Consider the following 22,190-nt stretch of genomic DNA (forward strand, 5'->3'; position numbering starts at 1 on the left):
TCGACACTTCCTTTTATCCCCCCCCTGCCCATTCCCCTTATTTCTGCCCGACCCTCCCTCCCCCTCTCCTCCCACCCCCATCCCTTCTTTAATCCCTCTTACATACTTTACCCCAAACATGCCCTAAGGCAGTACGACTTCCGTGTCCCCAGGATTAGGACACTCTCCTTCTGCGCTTAGGGCTCCGCCCCCTTGTGTGTCCTTATCACCTATACCAATTTTTCATTATTTGAAAAGTCATACGAGTCTCAACTTCAAAACCGGCACCAACATGTGCAACATCCCTCTGGTAACCTTCTCCAGCCTTCTATTAGTGTGGGTTTAACGTCATCTCCGTCTGGTTCTGCAGGGTCTAACTCTTTCAGCCAGTATTCCCTTCTTGTTCACCGCCTCCTGTTTTTATTAATTTGTCAACATATTCTTCAGCCTCCCGCACTTTATCAAAGTACATCACTTGTCCGTTGTTAATCACCTTCAACCGCGCTGGATAAAGGAGGCTGAATCTGTATTTATGACCAAACAATTTGGTACAGATGGGCCCGAATTCTCTTCTTGCTGCAGAAACCTTCATTGAGTAGTCTTGAAAGCACAGCACTTTCTTGCCTTGATATTGTAGCTGCTTCCCGGCTCTTAGGCTTTGTAAGATCTCTGCTTTGTGCGCATAGTTCAGTATCTTTAGTATTGCTACCCGTGGTCTGTCAGAATTTTCTCTCCGGGCCCGCAATCTATGAGCTCTCTCAATTTTCAGGTTGCCGACGAGGCCTTGTTTCTCCACCGCTTCCGGCAGCCATTTTTCCAGGAACGTGGCGAGGTTCCGCTCCGACACATTTTCTGGCAAACCAACCAGTCTCAGGTTGTTCCGCCGCGAGCGGTTTTCCAGATCTTCCAGTCTCGCCTCCACTTCTTCCAACCTGCCGATTATTTTCGGGCGCTCCTCCACCACCTTCCGGATCTCTTCCTCTGCTTGTCCCAACCGCTGCTGTGCCTCGTGGAGCTCTGTGACCAACGTGGCCTGCCTCTCCTCCATCCCGTCCAGCTTGTCTAGGATCTGTTGCAGTTTCTGCCCTACTGTTTGTTCCACCGCCGCCTTCACTTCTTCCGTGATTTCGGCGGCCCACAGTGAGCTGGGCGATGGTGAGTCAGGGGCGCCTGCCTCCGCCATTTTGCTGTCTCCTGGGCGTGCTCGTTCTTTGGGCTCTTTCCGTCCCGTTTTCGCCGCCATCGCCACCATTTTCGTTCAAATTTCTGTGCGGGGTGTTTTTAGCTCTGCAGCTGATCGGTTTTCCGTGATTAAGGGCGCTGTTTGCGAGTGCAGGGTACTTAGTGTCCCGGAGCAGCTTCACCTTCCGTCTCGCTACTCCATTCCCCAACCGGAAGTCCCCTCCTGGCCAGTTAAATAGATTTAGTTATCAGGGGATAGTGTCCATTTGCTACCAAAAGAATTATTTGTATGCTTGCTTGCCATATACACCAATTATTATTTATATCTGATAAATCATAATATATAATTCCAACTGGGCACTAGATCAACAGCTTTATTCATTTTTCCTTCTTTAAAAACTATGAAAAGATCTAGGATACTCAATCTTTTTTCATTTCAAGCTGCCCATCTTGATAAGATGTTCGGACTTTTTTTATTTTCTTCCTTAAGTTATTATCAATTTTGAAAACATTGAAACTCATTTATTTAGGAAATTTGTTCTGCCAAAGTAAGCAGATTGGGTTAATTTTCTCCCTGAATGTTAAATTGAGGTTTGATTATTGTATTTCCTGGAAATGTCTAGTTTCTTCTAAATGTGATCCACTCTGAACAGGGAGGTATGTGGTGGAATATAAGTTATATTGTTAATGTTAATACAGCCCTGATCTCCCCTGCAGGGAGAAATAACAGGAGCAAATCATCCTCTAGGTGTAACCATAGTAAAAACACCCAATTAGTGCTCCTACAAGTAGATAAAAATGAGACAAATAGAAACCAAACGATTTATCCCCTCAAGTCCACTTAACTAAGTTGATTAGTCTTAAAAAGCATATATATCCTTTCTCCCAACTCAACACACCATCTCTACTTATTCCTACCATAATATATGCAATTCCTGCCCTTTCAACACACCAATATTTTTATATCTCTTGCCCAAACATTCATTCCATCATTCTCCTCATGACATGCCCTTTCATCCCTCTCCTAGACACAAACCACTTTTACTTCCCTCCCCTATACATCCAATCTCTATCTACCTTCTCAAACATACCTTTCTTTCATTTTTTCCATTTATCCCATTCCTTAAAAGCTTATCCATTCTTTACCATCTCTGATACCTACATGTTTACCTCCCTTCATATCCTTTATACCCCTTGCTCCTGTACAACTATACTTGCATATCCAAACTTCCTCTCTCACATGCTTACCTTTCCTTCACTTCCGTCAACATATTAGCCCTTCCTTCCACATCTTCCCCACAACCAGCAGTCCTTACCCAGCTAATTGGAGTACACTTCTGGCAACAGCTTCCCACAAATGGACGGTACAAAAAAATCAACTTCACTTCAAGACCAAGAGGCCTGAATATCACCTGGGGAAAGAAAGGCCAAAATGAATGAACAGGGAAAAGTGAGCATAATCCATGAATCTACAAGACCAGGCAGGAGAGAAAAGAGTCCACAACATTAATACTGCATGCAAAGTCTTGAAGGAAACCAACGTGCGCTCAGTACTCCATGCAAGACACCAGAACAAGGCCCACAGAGGGAACATGGTTTCAAGCAGCACTCAGTATGACATCCATACAGTGAACTAATGATTTTTGACATTGATCTATCAAGATTGAGTTGATCGTTTGAACTAAGTTAACATTGCTCATAGCACAAGTGGGTTATATATCACATTGGGATTAGTGATTGACAGCTTGGGCATTTTGTCTCAGCGGGTTACTGGCCATATTGCCCTTTAGTCCACTAGTCCCTTTTGATTATTTTTTGCAAAGGTTTTTTTTTGGTTCATTTTCCTTCTCTTTTTTTTTGGGGGGGGGGCAGTTGTGTTAGTGGCCTCTCCCAGATACAGCATTGCCCCAGGGTGTGAGAATTAACAGGCAGCATATAGGTACCTGCTTTGAGTAGTACATGCATCACATGGAGGGGCATAATCGAATGAAAACGTCTATCTCCATGGGCGTTTATCTCCGAGAACGGGTCCGTGAAGGGGCGGACCGAACCGTATTTTCAAAAAAAATAGACGTCCATGTTTTATTCGACAATTTGTGAGCTGGGCGTTTTTACTTTTCAGCGATAATGGAAAATGAAATCGCCCGGCTCAAAAACGAATAAATCCAAGGCATTTGTTCGTGGGAGGGGCCAGGATTCGTAGTGCACTGGTCCCCCTCACATGCCAGGACACCAACCGGGCACCCTAGGGGGCACTTTTACAAAAAAAAAAAAAAAAAGGTAAAAAAGAGCTCCCAGGTGCATAGCACCCTTCCCTTATGTGTTGAGCCCCCCAAATCCCCCTCAAAACCCACTGCCCACAAGTCTACACCATTACTATAGCCCTAAGGGGTGAAGGGGGGCACCTACATGTGGGTACAGTGGGTTTGGGGGGGGGGTTGGACGACTAAGCATTAAGCAGCACAATTGTAACAGGTAGGGGGGGATGGGCCTGGGTCCACCTGCCTGAAGTCCACTGCACCCCCTAACAACTGCTCCAGGGACCTGCATACTGCTGCCAGGGAGGTGGGTATGACATTTGAGGGTGAAAATAAAAAGTTGTGAAACATCATTTTTTGTGGTGGGAGGGGGTTAGTGACCACTGGGGGAGTCAGGGGAGGTCATCCCCGATTCCCTCTGGTGGTAATCTGATCATTTAGGGCACTTTTTGGGGCCTTATTCATGAAAAAAACAGGGTCCAGGAAAAGTGCCCTAAATTCTAGCTACAAACGCATACTTTTTTTCCATTATCGGCGAAAGGCGCCCATCTCTGTTCAGGTGATAACCATGCCCCAGTCCCGCCTTCACCAAGCCTCCGACACGCCCCCGTCAACTTTGTATGCTTCCGCGATGGAGTGCAGTTGAAAACGTCCAAGTTCGGCTTTCGATTAAACAGTGTTATTCGTTTTTGTGAGATAAACGTCCATCTCCCGATTTAGGTCGGAACTTGGGCGTTTTTCTCGTTCGATTATAAGCAGGATAGAGTACCCCTTCTCTTCTCCATTTTGAACCTCTACCTTTGAGACCCTCCAGCCTCTGATGGAACTTTCATTGCTTTCCAAGCTTTCTTTTGGCCTTATGAGTCACCTCCCATTCCACACTGTCTGCTCTGCAGAGGCTGTTGTGCCTTGGGCTTAAAAGGCAAGTAATTAAGGGGTCACATTACTAAGGTGTACTAACAGATTTAGAGGGGAATAATCGAACGCGAACGCCCATCTCCATGGGCGTCTATGTCCGAAAACGGGTATGTGAAGAGGCGGGACACACCGTATTATTGAAAAAGATGGGCGTCCATCTTTCGTTTCGAAAATACGGTTTGGACGGACCAAATGCCATGGATTTGGTCCCGAGATGGGCGGGTTTTTTTTTTTTTTTGCGATAATGGAAACTAAAAACGTCCAGCTCAGAAACGTCCTAATCCAAGCCATTTGGTCGTGGGAGGGACAAATGTACAACACTACCATAGCTCTTAGGAGTGAAGGGGGCAACTACATGTGGGTACAGTGGGTTTTAGAGGCTTCCCATTTACCACCACAAGTGTTACTGGTGGGGGGGGATGGGCCTGGGTCTGCCTGCCTGAAGTGCACCGCAGTACCCACTAAAAGTGCTCCAGGGACAGGATTTGTTGCAGGTGTATAACCTTGGCACAGCAGTTCACACCTGAAGACTAATCTCGCTGAAAACGTCCTTTATTTGAATAAGCACCTTTACTCACAGTTAACTGCAGATCACGGGTTGTGCCCCACTGGCAACAAGTCTCGCTGGTACTGAGATTAGCAGTAGGTCCAAGCTGGCAGAATGGTGTACAATGCCCTCTTTCAGCAACTTTCAAGGTAAGAACTAAGTGCTGTAACGTGGCTAACACATGAAAGGGATCTAAAAGTGTCTTACACAAATGGCCACTACCTCATGGACTACCGGAAACAAAACAGGGCACACTCTGACCCAATAAGCAAAGGGAAAAGCACCATGGGAGTAGAGCCTACCAACTACCAACATCGTGAGCATTTAACACAAGCTAGTGGAATCACGGAGCCCAATACCCTACACCCACCACAATGCATTGCTGATGTGACTCGGCAGTGCCCTTAACAGAAAAGGTGTCACACTCACCCGAGACCCACATAAGAACTGGGGAAAAGCTGTCAGAGGATAGAACACATTCTGCTGTCATGGAGGTGGGTACGGCATTTGAGGCTGGCATACAGGCTGGAAAAAAAAGTTTGTAAAGTGGGTTTTATTTGGTGGGAGGGGGTTAGTGACCACTGGGGGAGTCAGGGGAGGTCATCCCCGATTCCCTCCGGTGGTCATCTGGTCAGTTGGGGCACTTTTTTGGGACTTGGACCTGAAAAAAAAAGGGTCCAAACAAAGCGGACCAAATTCTCGTCAAAAATGCCCTTCTTGTTTCGATTATCAGCTAAAGACGCCCATCTCTCCTCGGCCGATAACTACGCCCCAGTCCCACCTTCGCCACACCCCCGCCACGCCCCCGTGATCTTTGTTCGTCTCCGTGACGGACTGCAGTTGAGGGCGCCAAAAATCGTGTTTCGATTATATCCATTTGGGCGCCCACGGGAAACGGACGCCCATCTCCCGATTTGGGTTGAAATATGGGCGTCTTTCTCTTTCGAAAATAAGCTGGTTAGCGTGCTAAGTAAGACACCTTAGTAAAGGGACCCCTAAATCTCAGATCAAAAATTTGGGCAAAACAGTAGTCTATGCAATAAAATTCCAATTCTGCAAGCCCCAAAATTACAGCTAGACTTAGATATTGTTGATACCACAGAGATGTGGTTCAGCGAGTCCTAGGGTCATGTCATAGAGGTATGGCAGAAAAAGTAAGAGCAGCTTTTGATAATATGAATGTTATCAAGCCAAATATAGGGGCTCTGGGGAAAGGAAGTATTCTGGTTTGTCTTGAAAAAGAGGAGATGGCACTTCCAACTTAGATGAAAACTGGCATGTCCAAAATGTGGAAATGGGGAGGTAATGAAGAGAGATTTTAACCTGCTAAATATGGACTGGAATATCCTATCAACAGGCTCAAATAAAAGCAGATCTAGAATTCTTTTCAATGGTCTTTCCTCAGACAAGTGTGGTAGCTGTGTTAGTCCACTCTTAAGGTTATCAATAGAAATCAAACAAAATAAAACATGGAAAAGAAAATAAGATGATACCTTTTTTATTGGACATAACTTAATACATTTCTTGATTAGCTTTCGAAGGTTGCCCTTCTTCGTCAGATCGGAAATAAGCAAATGTGCTAGCTGACAGTGTATATAAGTGAAAACATTCAAGCATTACTATGACAGTCTGACAGGGTGGGAGGATGGGGGTGGGTACGAGGTATGCATGGCACATCAAAGCATATCATTGATATTCTAACAGGATGGGTGTGGATAATTGAGGGGTGGGGTGATCAACAGAGAAATACAGCTTTATGGTTTATAATGGGCTAGGAACCCCAGATCCTTGTTAAGTCCTTTCTGTTGGGTGTTAAAATATTCAATCATGCTTTGATGTCCCCATGCATACCTCGTACCCACCCCATCCTCCCACCCTATTAGACTGTCATAGTAATGCTTGAATGTTTTCACTTATATACACTGTCAGCTAGCACATTTGCTTATTTTCGATCTGACGAAGAAGGGCAACCTTCGAAAGCTAATCAAGAAATGTATTAAGTTATGTCCAATAAAAAAGGTATCATCTTATTTTCTTTTCCATGTTTTATTTTGTTTGATTTCAATTGATAACCTCAGACAAGTGGTAATGGACCTTACAAAAGAAGGGTATTTATAAAAGGAGTAAGCATCTGTGATGTCTGAAAACCAGTGATTATCAGGTGGTACGGTTTTATATAACAGCCAAAATGGACAGGAGTCACACAATGCTCAATGTCCTGGATTTCAAAAATACGAACTCTGGTAAAATGGGAAAGTACCTTCAGGAGCTCTGGTAAGGGGGAAAAACAATGGACTAATGAGTGCCAATGAGTGTCAAGCTTCAGGACACATAGATCCAACATTTTCTGGGTGGGTGGTGGCAGGGAGGATAGGTTAGGGAGAACAAGAGAAATGGGGAACAGGTCAAAAACATGGGTGAGGGAGACAAAGTGGGGCTATCAAAACAGAAAGAGTTGGGGGGGGGGGGATAAAGTTTGGAAAGGTTGACCTTGGGGAGAGCAGCAGATAGCATATTGGGGGATTGACCTGAGGAGGTGGGAGAAGAAAAGGATCAAGCCTGGGGAGGAGGTTTAAGCCAACAAAAGCAAAGAGCTGGGAAGGGTCATGCCGGGAACTGGACCACAGCTTATCGGGGTAGGGGGGAATATTCTGTACAAAATACTAAAATATAGGTTTCTTTAAGTAATAACATTTTATATACACTGCATTATAAAATTACTACACAAAGACTATCTTGACTTGAAACAGGAGGCTATGGCTTTTGAAAGCTAATCAAAAAAATGTATTGAGTTAGTGTAATCAAAAGCTACCACCTTATTTTCCATTTTTTGTTTTTAACTTTTAACATGGACTAATACATGGCTACCATATTACTTTACACAAAGACTGATTATATTGTGTTGAACAAATAAAGCCTGAAGAATTTAAATTATGCTGCAAAAAATTCCTCCAGGAGTATCCTTTCTGCAAGAGCAGTAAATCAGCACTTCTTTCATTTAAACAAGGTAAATATTCACTAGAGAAGAACAAAGCTCCTAAGAGTTCAAAACAATCCAGCACAGTGTCATGAAACACTTCCAAGAGGTTGCATTTGGTAATATACAAACATCTACCCAGCGCAGACTATTTTAACTAGGCAGACTGAATAAATCATTTCAAGTTTATCTATATAATTTACTATGTATATTAAGCATGCACATTCATTTTAAAACTAATAGTAAAATACACAAACTGAAAATAGCCCCATTCATTGAATCATTAAATGTACCAAATGACCATTACACCATTTACAGCAGCAACACTGTCTAAGTGACCAGAAATAGCTGAGCCAGTTTGAAAGGGGGAGAAGGAAGAAACGCAAGTTGTTTCATCAATTATGCTGAAACATTTTGATAAGCAGCCCTGCACCAGCCCAACCTCCCAGATGTCACGGCTGGTGATGTCAGCAACTCAGTAAAAAAAACTTCAAACAACAGCAATCCAGTACCATTTTCTTTTTTATGTTCAAGAAAGATGGTGGCAAAAAATTGATGACTTCAGCAAAATGTATTTTCTGAAGCCATCAATTTTTTGCCATCATCTTTCTTGAATAAATAAAAAACTGAGGAACTGAGTTCAATTCCCACTTCAGGCACAGGCAGTTCCTTGTGACTCTGGGCAAGTCACTTAACCCTCCATTGCCCCATGTAAGCCGCATTGAGCCTGCCATGAGTGGGAAAGCGCGGGGTACAAATGTAACAAAAAAAATAGAGAAATCATCCAAAGATCAAGACAGGGCACTGAGAGAGAGGGGCAGCACTGTTTCTACCCCAGTAACAAAGAAAAGTGAGTTTTAAAATTTTTCAGACTTTGTGCTTCCAGAACCATAAATACAACTAGACGGCAACTAAAACCAGTATTTTCAGTTCAAGCTGAATCCAAATCTGTAGCCGAAGTTCACTGCTTGGTTTCAGCTGAAACCGGACCACCCCCTGAATGGGAACAGCACTCATTTCCTCCCTCCTCCAACACAAGCAGCCCCCACCTGGGCCCACCTGTAGGCTCCCCTCCGCTCCGCCCCAAGCCTACCTTACCACCCTGGTGGTCTAGTGGCTAGTCAGGGCAGGAATGATCCCTACTCATTCCTGCCCATGCCATCTCCACAGTCAAAATGGCTGCCGTCTCAAGAGATTGCCACTGAAAGTCACAGCAGCCATTTTGAGACTGCAGCTGACACTGGTAGACACTGTTCCCTCTAAGCTAAGTTCTCCATCCACAGTCCTGCCAGTAGGGAGTGCTGTTTCACTACTACATTTACAATATTGAGGGACAGACAAGCTCTGTAAGAATCCAGGGAAACTACCTGTCCCTAGTGATTGAAAACACAATATTGAGAACCTCCTCCCCCCACACTGGCAGCAATGCAATTGGAGGACTCCCGCTCAGCTTAGAAGGAAAAGTGCTGGAAGGAGCAACTGGGGTTCACACATAGTAACATAGTAGATGACGGCAGAAAAAGACCTGCACGGTCCATCTAGTCTGCCCACGATAAACTCATATGTGTATACCTTACCTTGATTTGTACCTGTCTTTTTCAGGGCACAGACCGTATAAGTCTGTCCAGCAGTATTTCCCGCCTCCCAACCACCAGTCCCGTCTCCCATCACCGGCTCCGGCACAGACCCCGTATAAGTCTGCCCTCCCCTATCCTAGCCTCTCAACCACCAACCCCTCTTTCCCCCGCCACCCAATTTCAGCTAAGCTTCTGTGGATCCATTCCTTCTGCACAGGATTCCTTTATGCCTATCCCACGCATGTTTGAATTCCGTTACCGTTTTCATCTCCACCACCTCCCGCGGGAGGGCATTCCAAGCGTTCACCACCCTCTCTGTGAAGAAATACTTCCTGACATCTATCCTGAGTCTGCCCCCCTTCAATCTCATTTCATGTCCTCTCGTTCTACTGCCTTCCCATCTCTGGAAAAGATTTGTTTGCGGATTAATACCTTTCAAATATCTGAACGTCTGTATCATATCACCCCTGTTTCTCCTTTCCTCCAGAGTATACATGTTCAGGTCAGCAAGTCTCTCTTCATACGTCTTGGAACGCAACTCCCATACCATCCTCGTAGCTGTTCTTTGCACCGCTTCCATTTTTTTAACATCTTTCACAAGGTACGGCCTCCAAAACTGAACACAATACTCCAGGTGGGGCCTCACCAACGTCTTATACAGGGGCATTAAAACGTCCTTTCTTCTGCTGGTCACACCTCTCTCTACACAGCCTAGCAACCTTCTCGCTACGGCCACCGCCTTGTCGCACTGCACTGTTTCATCGCCTTCAGGTCCTCAGATACTATCACCCCAAGATCCCTCTCCCCATCCGTGTCTATCAGGCTCTCCCCACCTAACACATACGCCTCCCTTGATTTCTACTCCCTAAGTGCATCACTTTGCATTTCTTCACATTGAATTTTAATTGCCAAATGTTAGACCATTTTTCCAGCGTCTTCAGATCTTTTTTCATGTTTTCTACTCCCTCCGGGGTGTCCACTCTGTTGCAAATCTTGGTGTCATCCGCAAAAAGGCAAACTTTACCTTGTAACCCTTCGGCAATGTCACTCACAAATATATTGAACAGAATGGGCCCCAGCACCGATCCCTGAGGCACTCCACTACTCACCTTTCCCTCCTCCGAGCGAACTCCATTTACTACCACCCTCTGGCGTCTGCCCGTCAACCAGTTCCTAATCCAGTTCACCACTTCGGGTCCTATCTTCAGCCCTTCTAGTTTATTCAAGAGCCTCCGGTGGGGAACCGTGTCAAAAGCCTTGCTGAAATCTAAGTAGATGACGTCCATAGCATGTCCTTGATTTAATTCTCCTGTCACCCAGTCAAAGAATTCAATGAGATTCGTTTGGCACGATTTCCCTTTGGTGAAACCATGTTGTCTCGGATCTTGCAACTTATTGGCTTCCAGGAAATTCACTATCCTTTCCTTCAGCATGGCTTCCATTACTTTTCCAATAACCGAAGTGAGGCTTACCGGCCTGTAGTTTCCAGCTTCTTCCCTATCACCACTTTTGTGAAGAGGGACCACCTCCGCCGTTCTCCAATCCCTCGGAACCTCTCCCGTCTCCAAGGATTTATTAAACAAATCTTTAAGAGGACCCGCCAGAACCTCTCTGAGCTCCCTCAGTATTCTGGGGTGGATCCCGTCCGGCCCCATGGCTTTGTCCACCTTTAGCTTTCCAAGTTGTTCATACACACCTGCCTATACTGGCTCCAGTCTCAAAATGGCAGATACAACCTCCAGTAGCAATCCTGCAAGACAGAGAAAACATAGGCAGGAGTGAATTAGGGTTGCTCCTGCCCCAACTAACCCACTCAACTACTGGGGTAGTACTACTGGGGTAGTACAGTGGGGGGGGGGGGGAGGGCAGGAGGAGAGCCACAGGACATAGCAAAAAAGTTTCAGCTTCAGTCAAAAATGCACCGGCATTTTTAGCTGAAACTGAAACAAGATCAAATGTGAACTTTGGGCCAGTTTCAGCACTGAAGACAAAACCATAAGTTTTGCCATACTAGGAGAGACCAAAGGTTCATCAAGCCCAGCATCCTGTTTCCAACAGTAGCCAATCCAGGTCACAAATGCCTGGCAAGATCCCAAAAAAGTACAAAACATATTATACTGCTTATCCCATAAATAGTGGATTTTCCCCAAATCCAATTTAATAATGGTCTATGGACTTTTCCTTTAGGAAGCCGTTCAAACCTTTTTTAAACTCTAAGCTTTACCACTTTCTCTGGCAATGAATTCCAGAGTTTAATTACACGATGAGTGAAGAAACATTTTCTCCAATTCGTTTTAAACGTACTACTTTGTAGCTTTATCGCATGCCCCCTAGTCCTAGTATTTTTGGAAACTGTAAACAGACGCTTCACGTCTATCCGTTCAACTCCTCTCATTATTTTATAGACCTCTAGCATATCTCCCCTCAGCCGCCTTTTCTTCAAGCTGAAGAGCCCTAGCAGCTTTAGCCTTTCCTCATAGGGAAGTCGTCCCATCCACTTCATCATTTTCGTCGCCCTTCTCTGTACCTTTTCTAATTCCACTATATCTTTTTTGAGATGCGGCGACCAGAATTGAACACAATATTCGAGGTGCGATCGCACCATGGAGCGATACAAAGGCATTATAACATCCTCATTTTTGTTTTCCATTCCTTCCTAATAATACCTAACATTCTATTTGCTTTCTTAGCCGCAGCAGCACACTGAGAAGAAGGTTTAAACGTATCATCAATGACGACACCTAGATCCCTTTCTTGGTCGGTGACTCCTAACGTGGAACCTTGCATGACGTAGCTATAATTCGGGTTCCTCTTTCCCACATGCATCACTTTGCACTTGCTCACATTAAATGTCATCTGCCATTTAGACGCACAGTCTCCTAGTCTCGTAAGGTCCTCTTGTAATTTTTCACAATCCTCTTGTGATTTAACGACTTTGAATAACTTTGTGTCGTCAGCAAATTTAATTACCTCACTAGTTACTCCCATCTCTAGGTCATTTATAAATATGTTAAAAAGCAGCGGTCCCAGCACAGACCCCTGGGGAACCCCACTAACTATCCTTCTCCATTGAGAATACTGACCATTTAACCCTTTTTCCACCCTTTAACCAGTTTTTAATCCACAATAGTACACTACCTCCTATCCCATGACTCTCCAATTTCCTCTGGAGTCTTTCATGAGGTACTTTGTCAAACGCCTTTTGAAAATCCAGATACACAATATCAACCGGCTCGCCTTTATCCACGTTTGTTTACCCCTTCAAAGAAATGTAATAGATTGTTGAGGCAAGATTTCCCTTCACTAAATCCATGTTGGCTTTGTCTCATTAATCCATGCTTTTGAATATGCTCTGTAATTTTGTTCTTTATAATAGTCTCTACCATTTTGCCCAGCACCGACGTCAGGCTCACCGGTCTATAATTTCCCGGATCTTCTCTGGAAGCTTAAAAAAAAAATAAATTGGCATTACATTGGCCATCCTCCAATCTTCCAGCACCAAACTCAATTTTAAGGATAAATTACATATTACTAACAACAGCTCCGCAAGTTCATTTTTCAGTTCTATCAGTACTCTGGGATGAATACCATCCGGTCCAGATTTGCTACTCTTCAATTTGTAGAACTGTGACAGCAGATTTCAAAGGTTTCTCTGCTGCTATGTTTTTGCACCTCCCCTCAAGAAGCCTGCCACCTTAGCCAGACACTTATCTTTTGGCACCCCCCCCCCCCCCACCCAAGAAGCCTGCCACCTTACGCACACACGTAGTCCACTTAGCAGTAAGCCTTGTTCATTGATTTTAAGGGACCCAAATGGACTGAATATTTTGGAAACCGAAATTAAACCCAGTGGTTGATTGAACCGAAAATGTTTATTTTACACATTCGTATAAGCTTATGGAGCAGGGTTGCAAGGCAGAAGCAAAACAGGTTCAAGGAGGAAATGATGAACACCAGTATGGCAAAATCTACTTTACTGGAGAAATATCTCAATAAAATGGATTTTGCCATAGTACTGTTCTTCCTCATTTCCTGCTTGGACTCATTTGCTTCTATATTGTTCACCTCCCGTGCTATCTGCCTCTCATTTCTTTGTTTGGCATAGTTGCAAGATGTAAAAAAAAATGTTATCCGCTCAACAAAAGTGGGCTGTGGCTTTACTGTTAGAAAGCTTTATAAACGCAAAGGAGTATATATTCATCCAGCGGCAGTCAGCTTTTTGCTGACTGCTGATGGTTTTATGCCTGGATATTCATTGCCAGGGCCATGTCTGAGCCTCAACACCGAGCATAAGCGGGCGGCTAAAACTTAGCCAGTTAAGTGTGATACTCAGCACTTCACTGGCTAAGATAACTATGTAGACAGGACTGCAAAAAACACAGTCCTACCTTTATGTGGCTATTCTTGGCTGGTTAAGAGCTGATTCTGCACCTGGAATGTCCACAAAATAACCAGTTTTGTGTTTGGGTGCTAACCTGGCGTTTTAAGCAGTACTATCCGGTTAAGTGCCACTGAATATGCCCAGTTAGCCTCAGACAAGCTATTTCAACAGCCAGGAGCAATTTTTGGCCATTTAATTTGCTTTGAAAATCCACCTCACAGTATTTTAGACTAAGACTTCTGAACAATTTTAGAAATTAACTTACCTCTGCACTAAGTTAAGAAAACAGAGATTAGATAGCTGTATATTAAGGGGTAGTGGATATTTAGCATACAGCTTTGAAAATGTGGCTATACAGAGGATGCACACATATTAATGAGTGGGTTACAGAGATGGATTGTGAGAAATAGCAGTATACAGGGAAGTTTAGGAGTTGCGAGTAAGGAATGGAGTAAGAAGTGGAGGAGTGGCCTAGTAGTTAGGGTGGTGGACTTTGGTCCTGGGGAACTGAGTTCGATTCCTGGCACAGGCAGCTCCTTGTGACTCTGGGCAAGTCACTTAACCCTCCATTGCCTGCCGCATTGAGCCTGCCATGAGTGGGAAAGCGCGGGGTACAAATGTAACAAAAATAAATAAATAAATAAATAAATAAATAAAAAATATACTGCAATTAACCTTACAACAAGGTGCCTTTTAATAGCGAATCACTGATAAAAGTTCTCATTGCCCGATAATTACCTCACGAATACTCTTCCTGGAGTGTGAACTGCTTTGAGGCAGTGCAGTATTTGAGGAAGGATGGTCCTTCTCCATCACCATGCTTGGGGCCACTCTCACCACACTGCAGTCAGCAGGACAAGATCTCTCTTCACCCTGCAAGACAACAGAAACCTCAAGAACTAGGGGCCACAACAAAGCTTCTAGAGGAAAGATTCAGGAATGTCAAAATATACTCGGAAAAAGTGGGAGATGCCTGGAATGCCTTCACAGAATTGGTGATGGAAACTAAAATGGTAATGAACTTCAAAATCTTATGGGATAAACACTGAGGAATCTTACTGGCAAAACATGAAGGGATAACAAAAGCATGACCTATTGGCACCACAAGCCAAAGAGGTAGCAAAGGACGAACCTGAATTCAGTAGCCATTATGAAACTGTGGTAAGCCAGCAAGGGGCATTTAAGGTGGCACTGCAGCAACCCTAACCGCCCGGGCTTTCAACAAGGAACTGAAGTAAACTGCAAGAAGTGACAGCTTTGACTCAAACAGCAGCAGAAAGACTGCACTGGGATTCTTTTTTTTTTTTTTTTTTTTTATTTTATTTATTTATCATTTAAATTTTTACATGCGGAACATGCAATATGTAATACACTGTACAGCCTGTTCAAAAAAACAAAGGTAATCATAACATTAAACTTACATTACTTTCAGTAAGAAAAAGAGCAAGCTATACAATTAATTAGACCACAACTCTGCCTTAAGGGGGAAGTGATTTAGACAATAGGAGATCTTAAACAAAAAGAAAAAGAAAATGCATATATGGCCTGGCCTTCTACCCCCATTACTTTAATAGTTAAATGATATCGATTACTCTACAGGTTTATCAACTAGTTTTTTCATCTCCAAGAATGCTTTAAGATGTTCCGGTTCAAAAAAGGTATATTTTACTCCCAAATATTTAACCAGACATTTACATGGGTAGGCCAATAAATATGTTGCCCCCAAAGCTCGGGTTTCTTCTCTATACAATAAAAATTTCTTCCTCCTGTCTTGAGTTGTTTTACAGACATCCGGGTATATCCACACTCTCTGACCACAAAACATTTTCAAAGCATTTTTAAAGTATAACTTCAATACAGCGTTCAAGTCCTGTTCAAAAACAAACGATATCAATAGAGTTCTACGTTGTTCAATATCAGATATAGATGTCTCCAAAATTAATGAAATATCCAGCTGTGTTTGAAGGTTCAATTGTTTGTTCGAGTTATTTTTCTTGCTACTTTCTCCCGGCTCAGCTAGCAGAGGACTTGGTAAGTAATAAACTCTATTTAAAGGAGGTATAGCTGAGTCCGGGTACAGTAGAATTTCTTTTAAATACTTCTTAAAGAGCTCAGTAGCACTCAATTCCTGAGTCCAAGGAAAATTTAATATCCTAAGATTAAGCCTTCTGTTAAAATTTTCAAATTGCTCAATTTTCCTATGCATCGCCATTTTATCCGTTACTAAGGATTCAGTCACTGATTTTAATGATTTTACTTCCTGCTGAAATACCTCAGTTTGTAACGTCGCTTCTTGTTTAGTTTTTTCTAAAGAGTTGGTCAAATAGTCAATTTTACTTACTAGTTGAGAAGTATCTCGAGCAGATTGTGTTATTGTCTGGTTTAAAACTTGCAGCATTCTCCATATCACCTGTAGGTTTATCTCCGCCGGAGGATTCCCCTCCAAAGTTATTGCCTCAGCGTGCAGGGGAGGGTTAGCGCCAAACGAGGTTTGGTCTGAAACGGCTTCCGTAGCAGGCTCTTCCTCCTCTCCCTGCCCCGTAGCCGCTGGATGCGGAGGTCGATTATCAGGCGGCGAAAGTGATATTTCTAAATCCGGGGGAGCCGGAGCTCCTCCAACGGCTCCCAAATCGGCATCGCTCGCCTTCACAACAGGGAAGGGCGTTGTGAACCGGTCCAGTGTTTGCTGAAATGGGGAGGAAGTTCGAGCCGTTGGCGTCTGGCTCTTTACTATCCCCTTCCTTTTGGTGTGTGGCATTTGTATAGAAAAATAGGTAGAAAAAGAAAACAAGGCTCTCAGCAAATTCACCGTGGCCAGTCCCGAAACGCTTAGGCCGCCATCTTGCACGCCCCCCACTGGGATTCTAAGAAGGAATAGGATAACCTGCACGAAGTGACCAAGCTTTAAAAAAAGCTAACTTCAAAGTGCATGGGTTAGCCAAATGTTTTGGACAATGTCTTTGTTAGTTTTGTTACACAAGTGGATTACTAGAAAACTTGGTCATGAACTAATCATAGTGAAAGATAAAGATTCAAATAGTTTTCCAAGGGAGAGTCTGGACACTTTTAGGATCAATATATTTATTAAGATTTATCTGCCGCCTTTTTGAAGAAATTCATCCAAGGCGCTGTACGAGAATAAGATAAGCATTAGCAAAAGACAATTACAGCAATAAAATATTCAAATTACTGTACTTAGTATGGCATAGTATACTACTTACAGTGTCAACACAATGCACAATAAGTATTGCCGTACTCAGACAGACCAAAGTTCCATCAAGCCCAACAACCTGTTTCCAACTGTGGCCAATCCAGGTCACAAGTACTTGGAAAGATCCCAAAAAAGTGCAATACATTTTATGCTGCTTATCCTAGAAATAAGCAGAAGATTTTCCCCAAGCCCATTTTAATAATGACCTATGGCCTTTTCCTTTAGAAAGTAATCCAAACCTTTTCTAAACCCCACTAAGCTAACTGCTTTTACCACATTCTCTGGCAACGAATTCCAGAGTTTAATTACACGATGAGTGAAGAAAGTTTCTATGATTCGTTTTAAATTTACTACTTTGTAGCTTCATTGTGTGCCCCCCTAGTCCTAGTATTTTTGGAAACAGTAAACAAGTGATGCACGTCTACCCGTTCAACTCCACTCATGATTTTATAGACCTCTATCATACCTCCCCTCAGCCGCCTTTTCTCCAAGCTGAAGAACCCTAGCAGCTTTAGCCTTTCCTCATAGGGAAGTCATTCCAACCCCTTTATCATTTTCGTCGCCCTTCTCTGTATCTTTTCTAATTCCACTATATCTTTTTTGAGATGTGGCGACCAGAATTGAACACAATATTCGAGATGCGGTCGCACCATGGAGCGATACAAAGGCATTATAACATCCTCATTTTTGTTTTCCATTCCTTTCCTAATAATACCTAACATTCTATTTGCTTTCTTAGCCGCAGCAGCACACTGAGAAGAAGGTTTAAACGTATCATCAATGACGACACCTAGATCCCTTTCTTGGTCGGTGACTCCTAACGTGGAACCTTGCATGACGTAGCTATAATTCGGGTTCCTCTTTCCCACATGCATCACTTTGCACTTGCTCACATTAAATGTCATCTGCCATTTAGACGCACAGTCTCCTAGTCTCGTAAGGTCCTCTTGTAATTTTTCACAATCCTCTTGTGATTTAACGACTTTGAATAACTTTGTGTCGTCAGCAAATTTAATTACCTCACTAGTTACTCCCATCTCTAGGTCATTTATAAATATGTTAAAAAGCAGCGGTCCCAGCACAGACCCCTGGGGAACCCCACTAACTATCCTTCTCCATTGAGAATACTGACCATTTAACCCTTTTTCCACCCTTTAACCAGTTTTTAATCCACAATAGTACACTACCTCCTATCCCATGACTCTCCAATTTCCTCTGGAGTCTTTCATGAGGTACTTTGTCAAACGCCTTTTGAAAATCCAGATACACAATATCAGCCAGCTCACCTTTATCCACATGTTTGTTCACCCCTTCAAATAAATGTAATAAATTGATGAGGCAAGATTTCCCTTCACTAAATCCATGTTGGCTTTGTCTCATTAATCCATGCTTTTGAATATGCTCTGAAATTTTTAATAGTCATGCTTAACATACTTATCATACTTTACAGCAGTGGTGTAGCTACGTGGGACCACGGGGGCCTGGGCCCCCGTAGATTTGGCCCTAGACCCCCCCTGCCGACAACCCTCTCGACCCCCCCTCCCGCCGCCAACCCTCTCGACCCCCCCTCCCGCCGCCAACCCGCCGTCGCCTACCTTTGCTGGCGGGGGACCCCAATACCCGCCAGCCGAGGTCCTCTTCTTCCGGCGCAAGGCTTCATTCCAGTTTCTGAGTCTGACGTCCTGCACCATGAACCCCTCAAACTTAGCTAAATTATAACAATGTAAGCACAGGCACCCTGGAAAACCATCTACTCCACAAAGACCACAGCTGTTACCTAGAGTTTCTCAATGCTAGAACTCAATAAGAGACCTTCTCCCATGTCATCCTGAGCACCATGACATCAATCTAAATTACAGGTCAACAAGCTCTCAAATTCTGTGACCCTAACAGCCAGAGCCCTGCATACCCCAATAAATGTCCACAACGAAGGACCAAGTGTTATGCGATCTCTTCTCCTCGGGTACTGATTCCCAAACCACAGAAACAGTCTCCTAAGTGTCAAGCAAACCATCCATTCGATACGAGCTTCTAATTCAATTGCCCCAGTTCCAAGAACTAGGCATTTCACTACTTCACATCAGCATCCAACACCACAAGTTCAACTGGGGAGCAGTTGACCAACTGTACCAGGAGCAAATCACTCAGAACCAGAGGCTGAAAAGTGCGTCCAACTACCTGCTGGAGATAGAAAAAACGAGGAGCTGGACAGGATGCCAAGAGAGCTATGTCTCAGCTCAGTTTTCAGTTCTCTATCTCCACCTGCTGGTTGATGGACACAAGTATTTCATAGGTTCTGGAATAGAAGAAATCTACATGATGAAAGACATTTGCCCAACCCCTCTAACCCCTAAAGACAGCCAGGCAAACGTTACAAGCTCACCAGCATTTAAGGAGCTCTCATAGACAAAAACAGCCCCATGCAGAAGTCAGATGAGTACTACATATGCCTCAGCATCCAAAGTACTCTCACCCCACAGGTATGCGAGTCCCCACCGCACCCGCCCAGATCCTCCATCTCACCTCAATATAACAAATCATTCTCAATCCACAGGCAAGAGAAGTTCACTCACCCAGGCAGACATTCCATCTCCAATCAGTAACAGCATGTACTAAGCTGAATTCTCTGTGGGGGAGGGAAATCATCTCATACGAATAAATTTCTATAATTATATTTTCAGCATTAAGAATAAAGAGGTAAAAATCAATTGCTCCAGAGATGGGGCTGCACAAAAACTCAACTAAACGCAGCCACTACCCAAGGGATAAGGATTAAGTTGAATTATTTAAATGAAAAGCTTTCAGATTGGCTTCCTCCTCCCACTCTTCCCTCAGGTGAAAAGATGCAGAGGATGAGACAGGCACACAGAGAAAGGCAGACAGGCATAAGCAGACACTTAAACAGATTAGAATTGCCACTAACAGGCTGATTCGGTGCTACTTTTTCTCCACTGAATGTATGGATTTATTTACAGTGGTGTCTCTACAAAGAAAAATTGGGGTGGCAACGGGGAGGGGGGGAGGAAGCACAAATGAAATTTCCGTACAACATAGCCCTCTTTCCCACTACTTTTAAATTAGCAACATAAGATACCAAGGTCTTCTCTACATAAAGAAATCCTGCCCCCCACCCCCGCACCGGTAAAAACACAATTATAACTGACACCCACCCCACCCCCATCACTCAACAAATTCTTCTTTGTGAATTCTTTCCAAGATTGACGAGAATCTCAATATAAACCTTGCACCTCCATTTTTGTACCACAACACAATATTCCCCAACAATGGAGCTACACCTTAAAACAGACCATACAAAACATCTTCAAAATCTAATTATCACTTCACTAAAGCACATGCTCCTTCCACTTCCAGACACTCTGTTTAAAGCAGACAGGTTGTTGTTCATGTGGTCACTCAAAAGGATGTGGAGACCATTAGTCCTGAATGCACAACAAAACACCTGCTACATGAAGTCCAAAGGAAACGAAGGAGCAGAGAATGGGACACAAGATGTGACACACGCTTCAACACAGGGAAGGTCTATCACAGAGTTCTTTATTGCACCAAGCAAAGACCCGACACAGGGCCATGTTTTGACGGTGTAAACCGCCTAACTCGGGGGTCAAAAATACAATATCTGTAATACAATAAACATTAAAATATTAAAATACTAGTAAAAAAGGCCCGTTTCTGGAGCAAATGAAACGGGCGCTAGCAAGGTTTTCCTCCCCAACCCCCCCCCCCTCCCTACCCCTTTGCCGTTGTGAAGCCACTGACTACATTGCTCCGCACCTCAACACCTTCATCACCTTCTTCGTTGTGAAGCCACTGACGCCATTGCTCCGCCCTCGATGTGTGACGCCATTGCTCTGCCCTCGACGTCATCATGTTTGACGCGAGGGCGGGGCCCAGAGACTTGGTGATTTCGGTGGCTTCACCACCACGAACTTTCATGAAGGAAGTGACGTCAGTGGCTTGGCTTCAGTGACGTCAGTGTCTTCAGAACGTTGAGGGTGAGTTTTATTATATAGATTGTATTCTTGGCCTCTGAGGTAGATGGTTTACACCGCTGAAACATGGCCCCCTGTCGAGTCTTTGCTTGGTGCAATAAAGAACTCTGTGATAGACCTTCCCTGTGTTGACCATTAGTCCTGAGCATTTCTAATTTTGGGTGGCCCTAGCCCATAGCATGCTTCCAAAAAGGGCCAGAAACTTTGCAAAATAACACTTAAAACCTATATAAGAAACTCATCACACCATAATGGCCATACCTTAACCCTCATCCCCCCTCCCTAACTTCCCCAATGTATCTACCAAACACAAACCTTCTTTTACCACAATAACACCTGTATTTGTTCATACCGCAACTGGCGAACGCCGTTGCGGTACCATGTAAGCCACATTGAGCCTGCAAATAGGTGGGAAAATGTGGGATACAAATGAAATAAATAAATAACAGCCTTAACACCTATGAAAAGACAGTGCTATAAAATAAACATTACACTGGGCTCTAGAGCACCAATATACTTACTACTCAGAATCTAGAACAAGCTTGACTGTTACAGCATCTTCTCTCTCTCCTTCCCCTACCAGCATCTTCTCTGTCTCTCCCACCGCCTCTCATCTGCCCCCCAGTCATCTGGCACCCCCTCTCTTGTTCCCCTACTATCCATTATCCTCTCTCTCTCCCATCCAGTATTGCCCATGTTTGTCTCCAGCATTGCCCCCTCTCTCCCCCCCTCAATGCAATATTGCCTCTGTCTATCCATACTTTGGCTCTCCTTCCTCTCATCCTCTATCTCTCCACAGACCCATCCCCCTATCCAGGGCCGCCGGGCCCGGGGCAAGGCCGCCCCGCCTCCGCCCCCCCCCCCCCCCCCCCCCCCCCCCCACTGCTGCAGACCACGGTCTCACCTGCCTGTCTCCACGGCTCCAGGCCCCCTGCATTCAAGGTGGCTGTCGCAGATCGCCTGTCTTCTGGCCTTCCCTCCCTTTGTCCCGCCCTCATCTGATGTAACTTCTGGTTTCTGCGAGGGCAGGACACGGGGAGGGAAGGCCCGAAGGGAGGCGATCTGTGACTGCCGCTTCGAATGCAGAGGGCCTGGAGCCAAGGAGGCAGGCAGGTGAGACCGGGAACTGCAGCGCCGGCGGCCTGACTCC

At 44.3% G+C, this 22,190-nt stretch overlaps 1 protein-coding gene across 1 annotated transcript in view; it reads right to left on the reverse strand.

The window, feature by feature from the left end:
- The window catches only part of GPAT2 (glycerol-3-phosphate acyltransferase 2, mitochondrial), a 122,805-nt gene extending 100,845 nt beyond the window's left edge, over window positions 1–21,960 (reverse strand). The window contains exons 1-3 of the mRNA XM_030199593.1: window positions 21,945–21,960; window positions 14,558–14,692; window positions 2,478–2,573 (exon numbers count right to left, since the gene is read on the reverse strand). Of these exons, the coding sequence (XP_030055453.1) occupies window positions 2,478–2,573; window positions 14,558–14,638 (177 nt within the window). The 5' untranslated portion in view covers window positions 14,639–14,692; window positions 21,945–21,960. The remainder of the gene's footprint in view (window positions 1–2,477; window positions 2,574–14,557; window positions 14,693–21,944) is intronic.
- Between the last annotated feature and the right edge of the window lie 230 nt (window positions 21,961–22,190).

Source organism: Microcaecilia unicolor, chromosome 4 (genome assembly GCF_901765095.1).
Source record: "Microcaecilia unicolor chromosome 4, aMicUni1.1, whole genome shotgun sequence".
Taxonomy (NCBI): domain Eukaryota; kingdom Metazoa; phylum Chordata; class Amphibia; order Gymnophiona; family Siphonopidae; genus Microcaecilia; species Microcaecilia unicolor.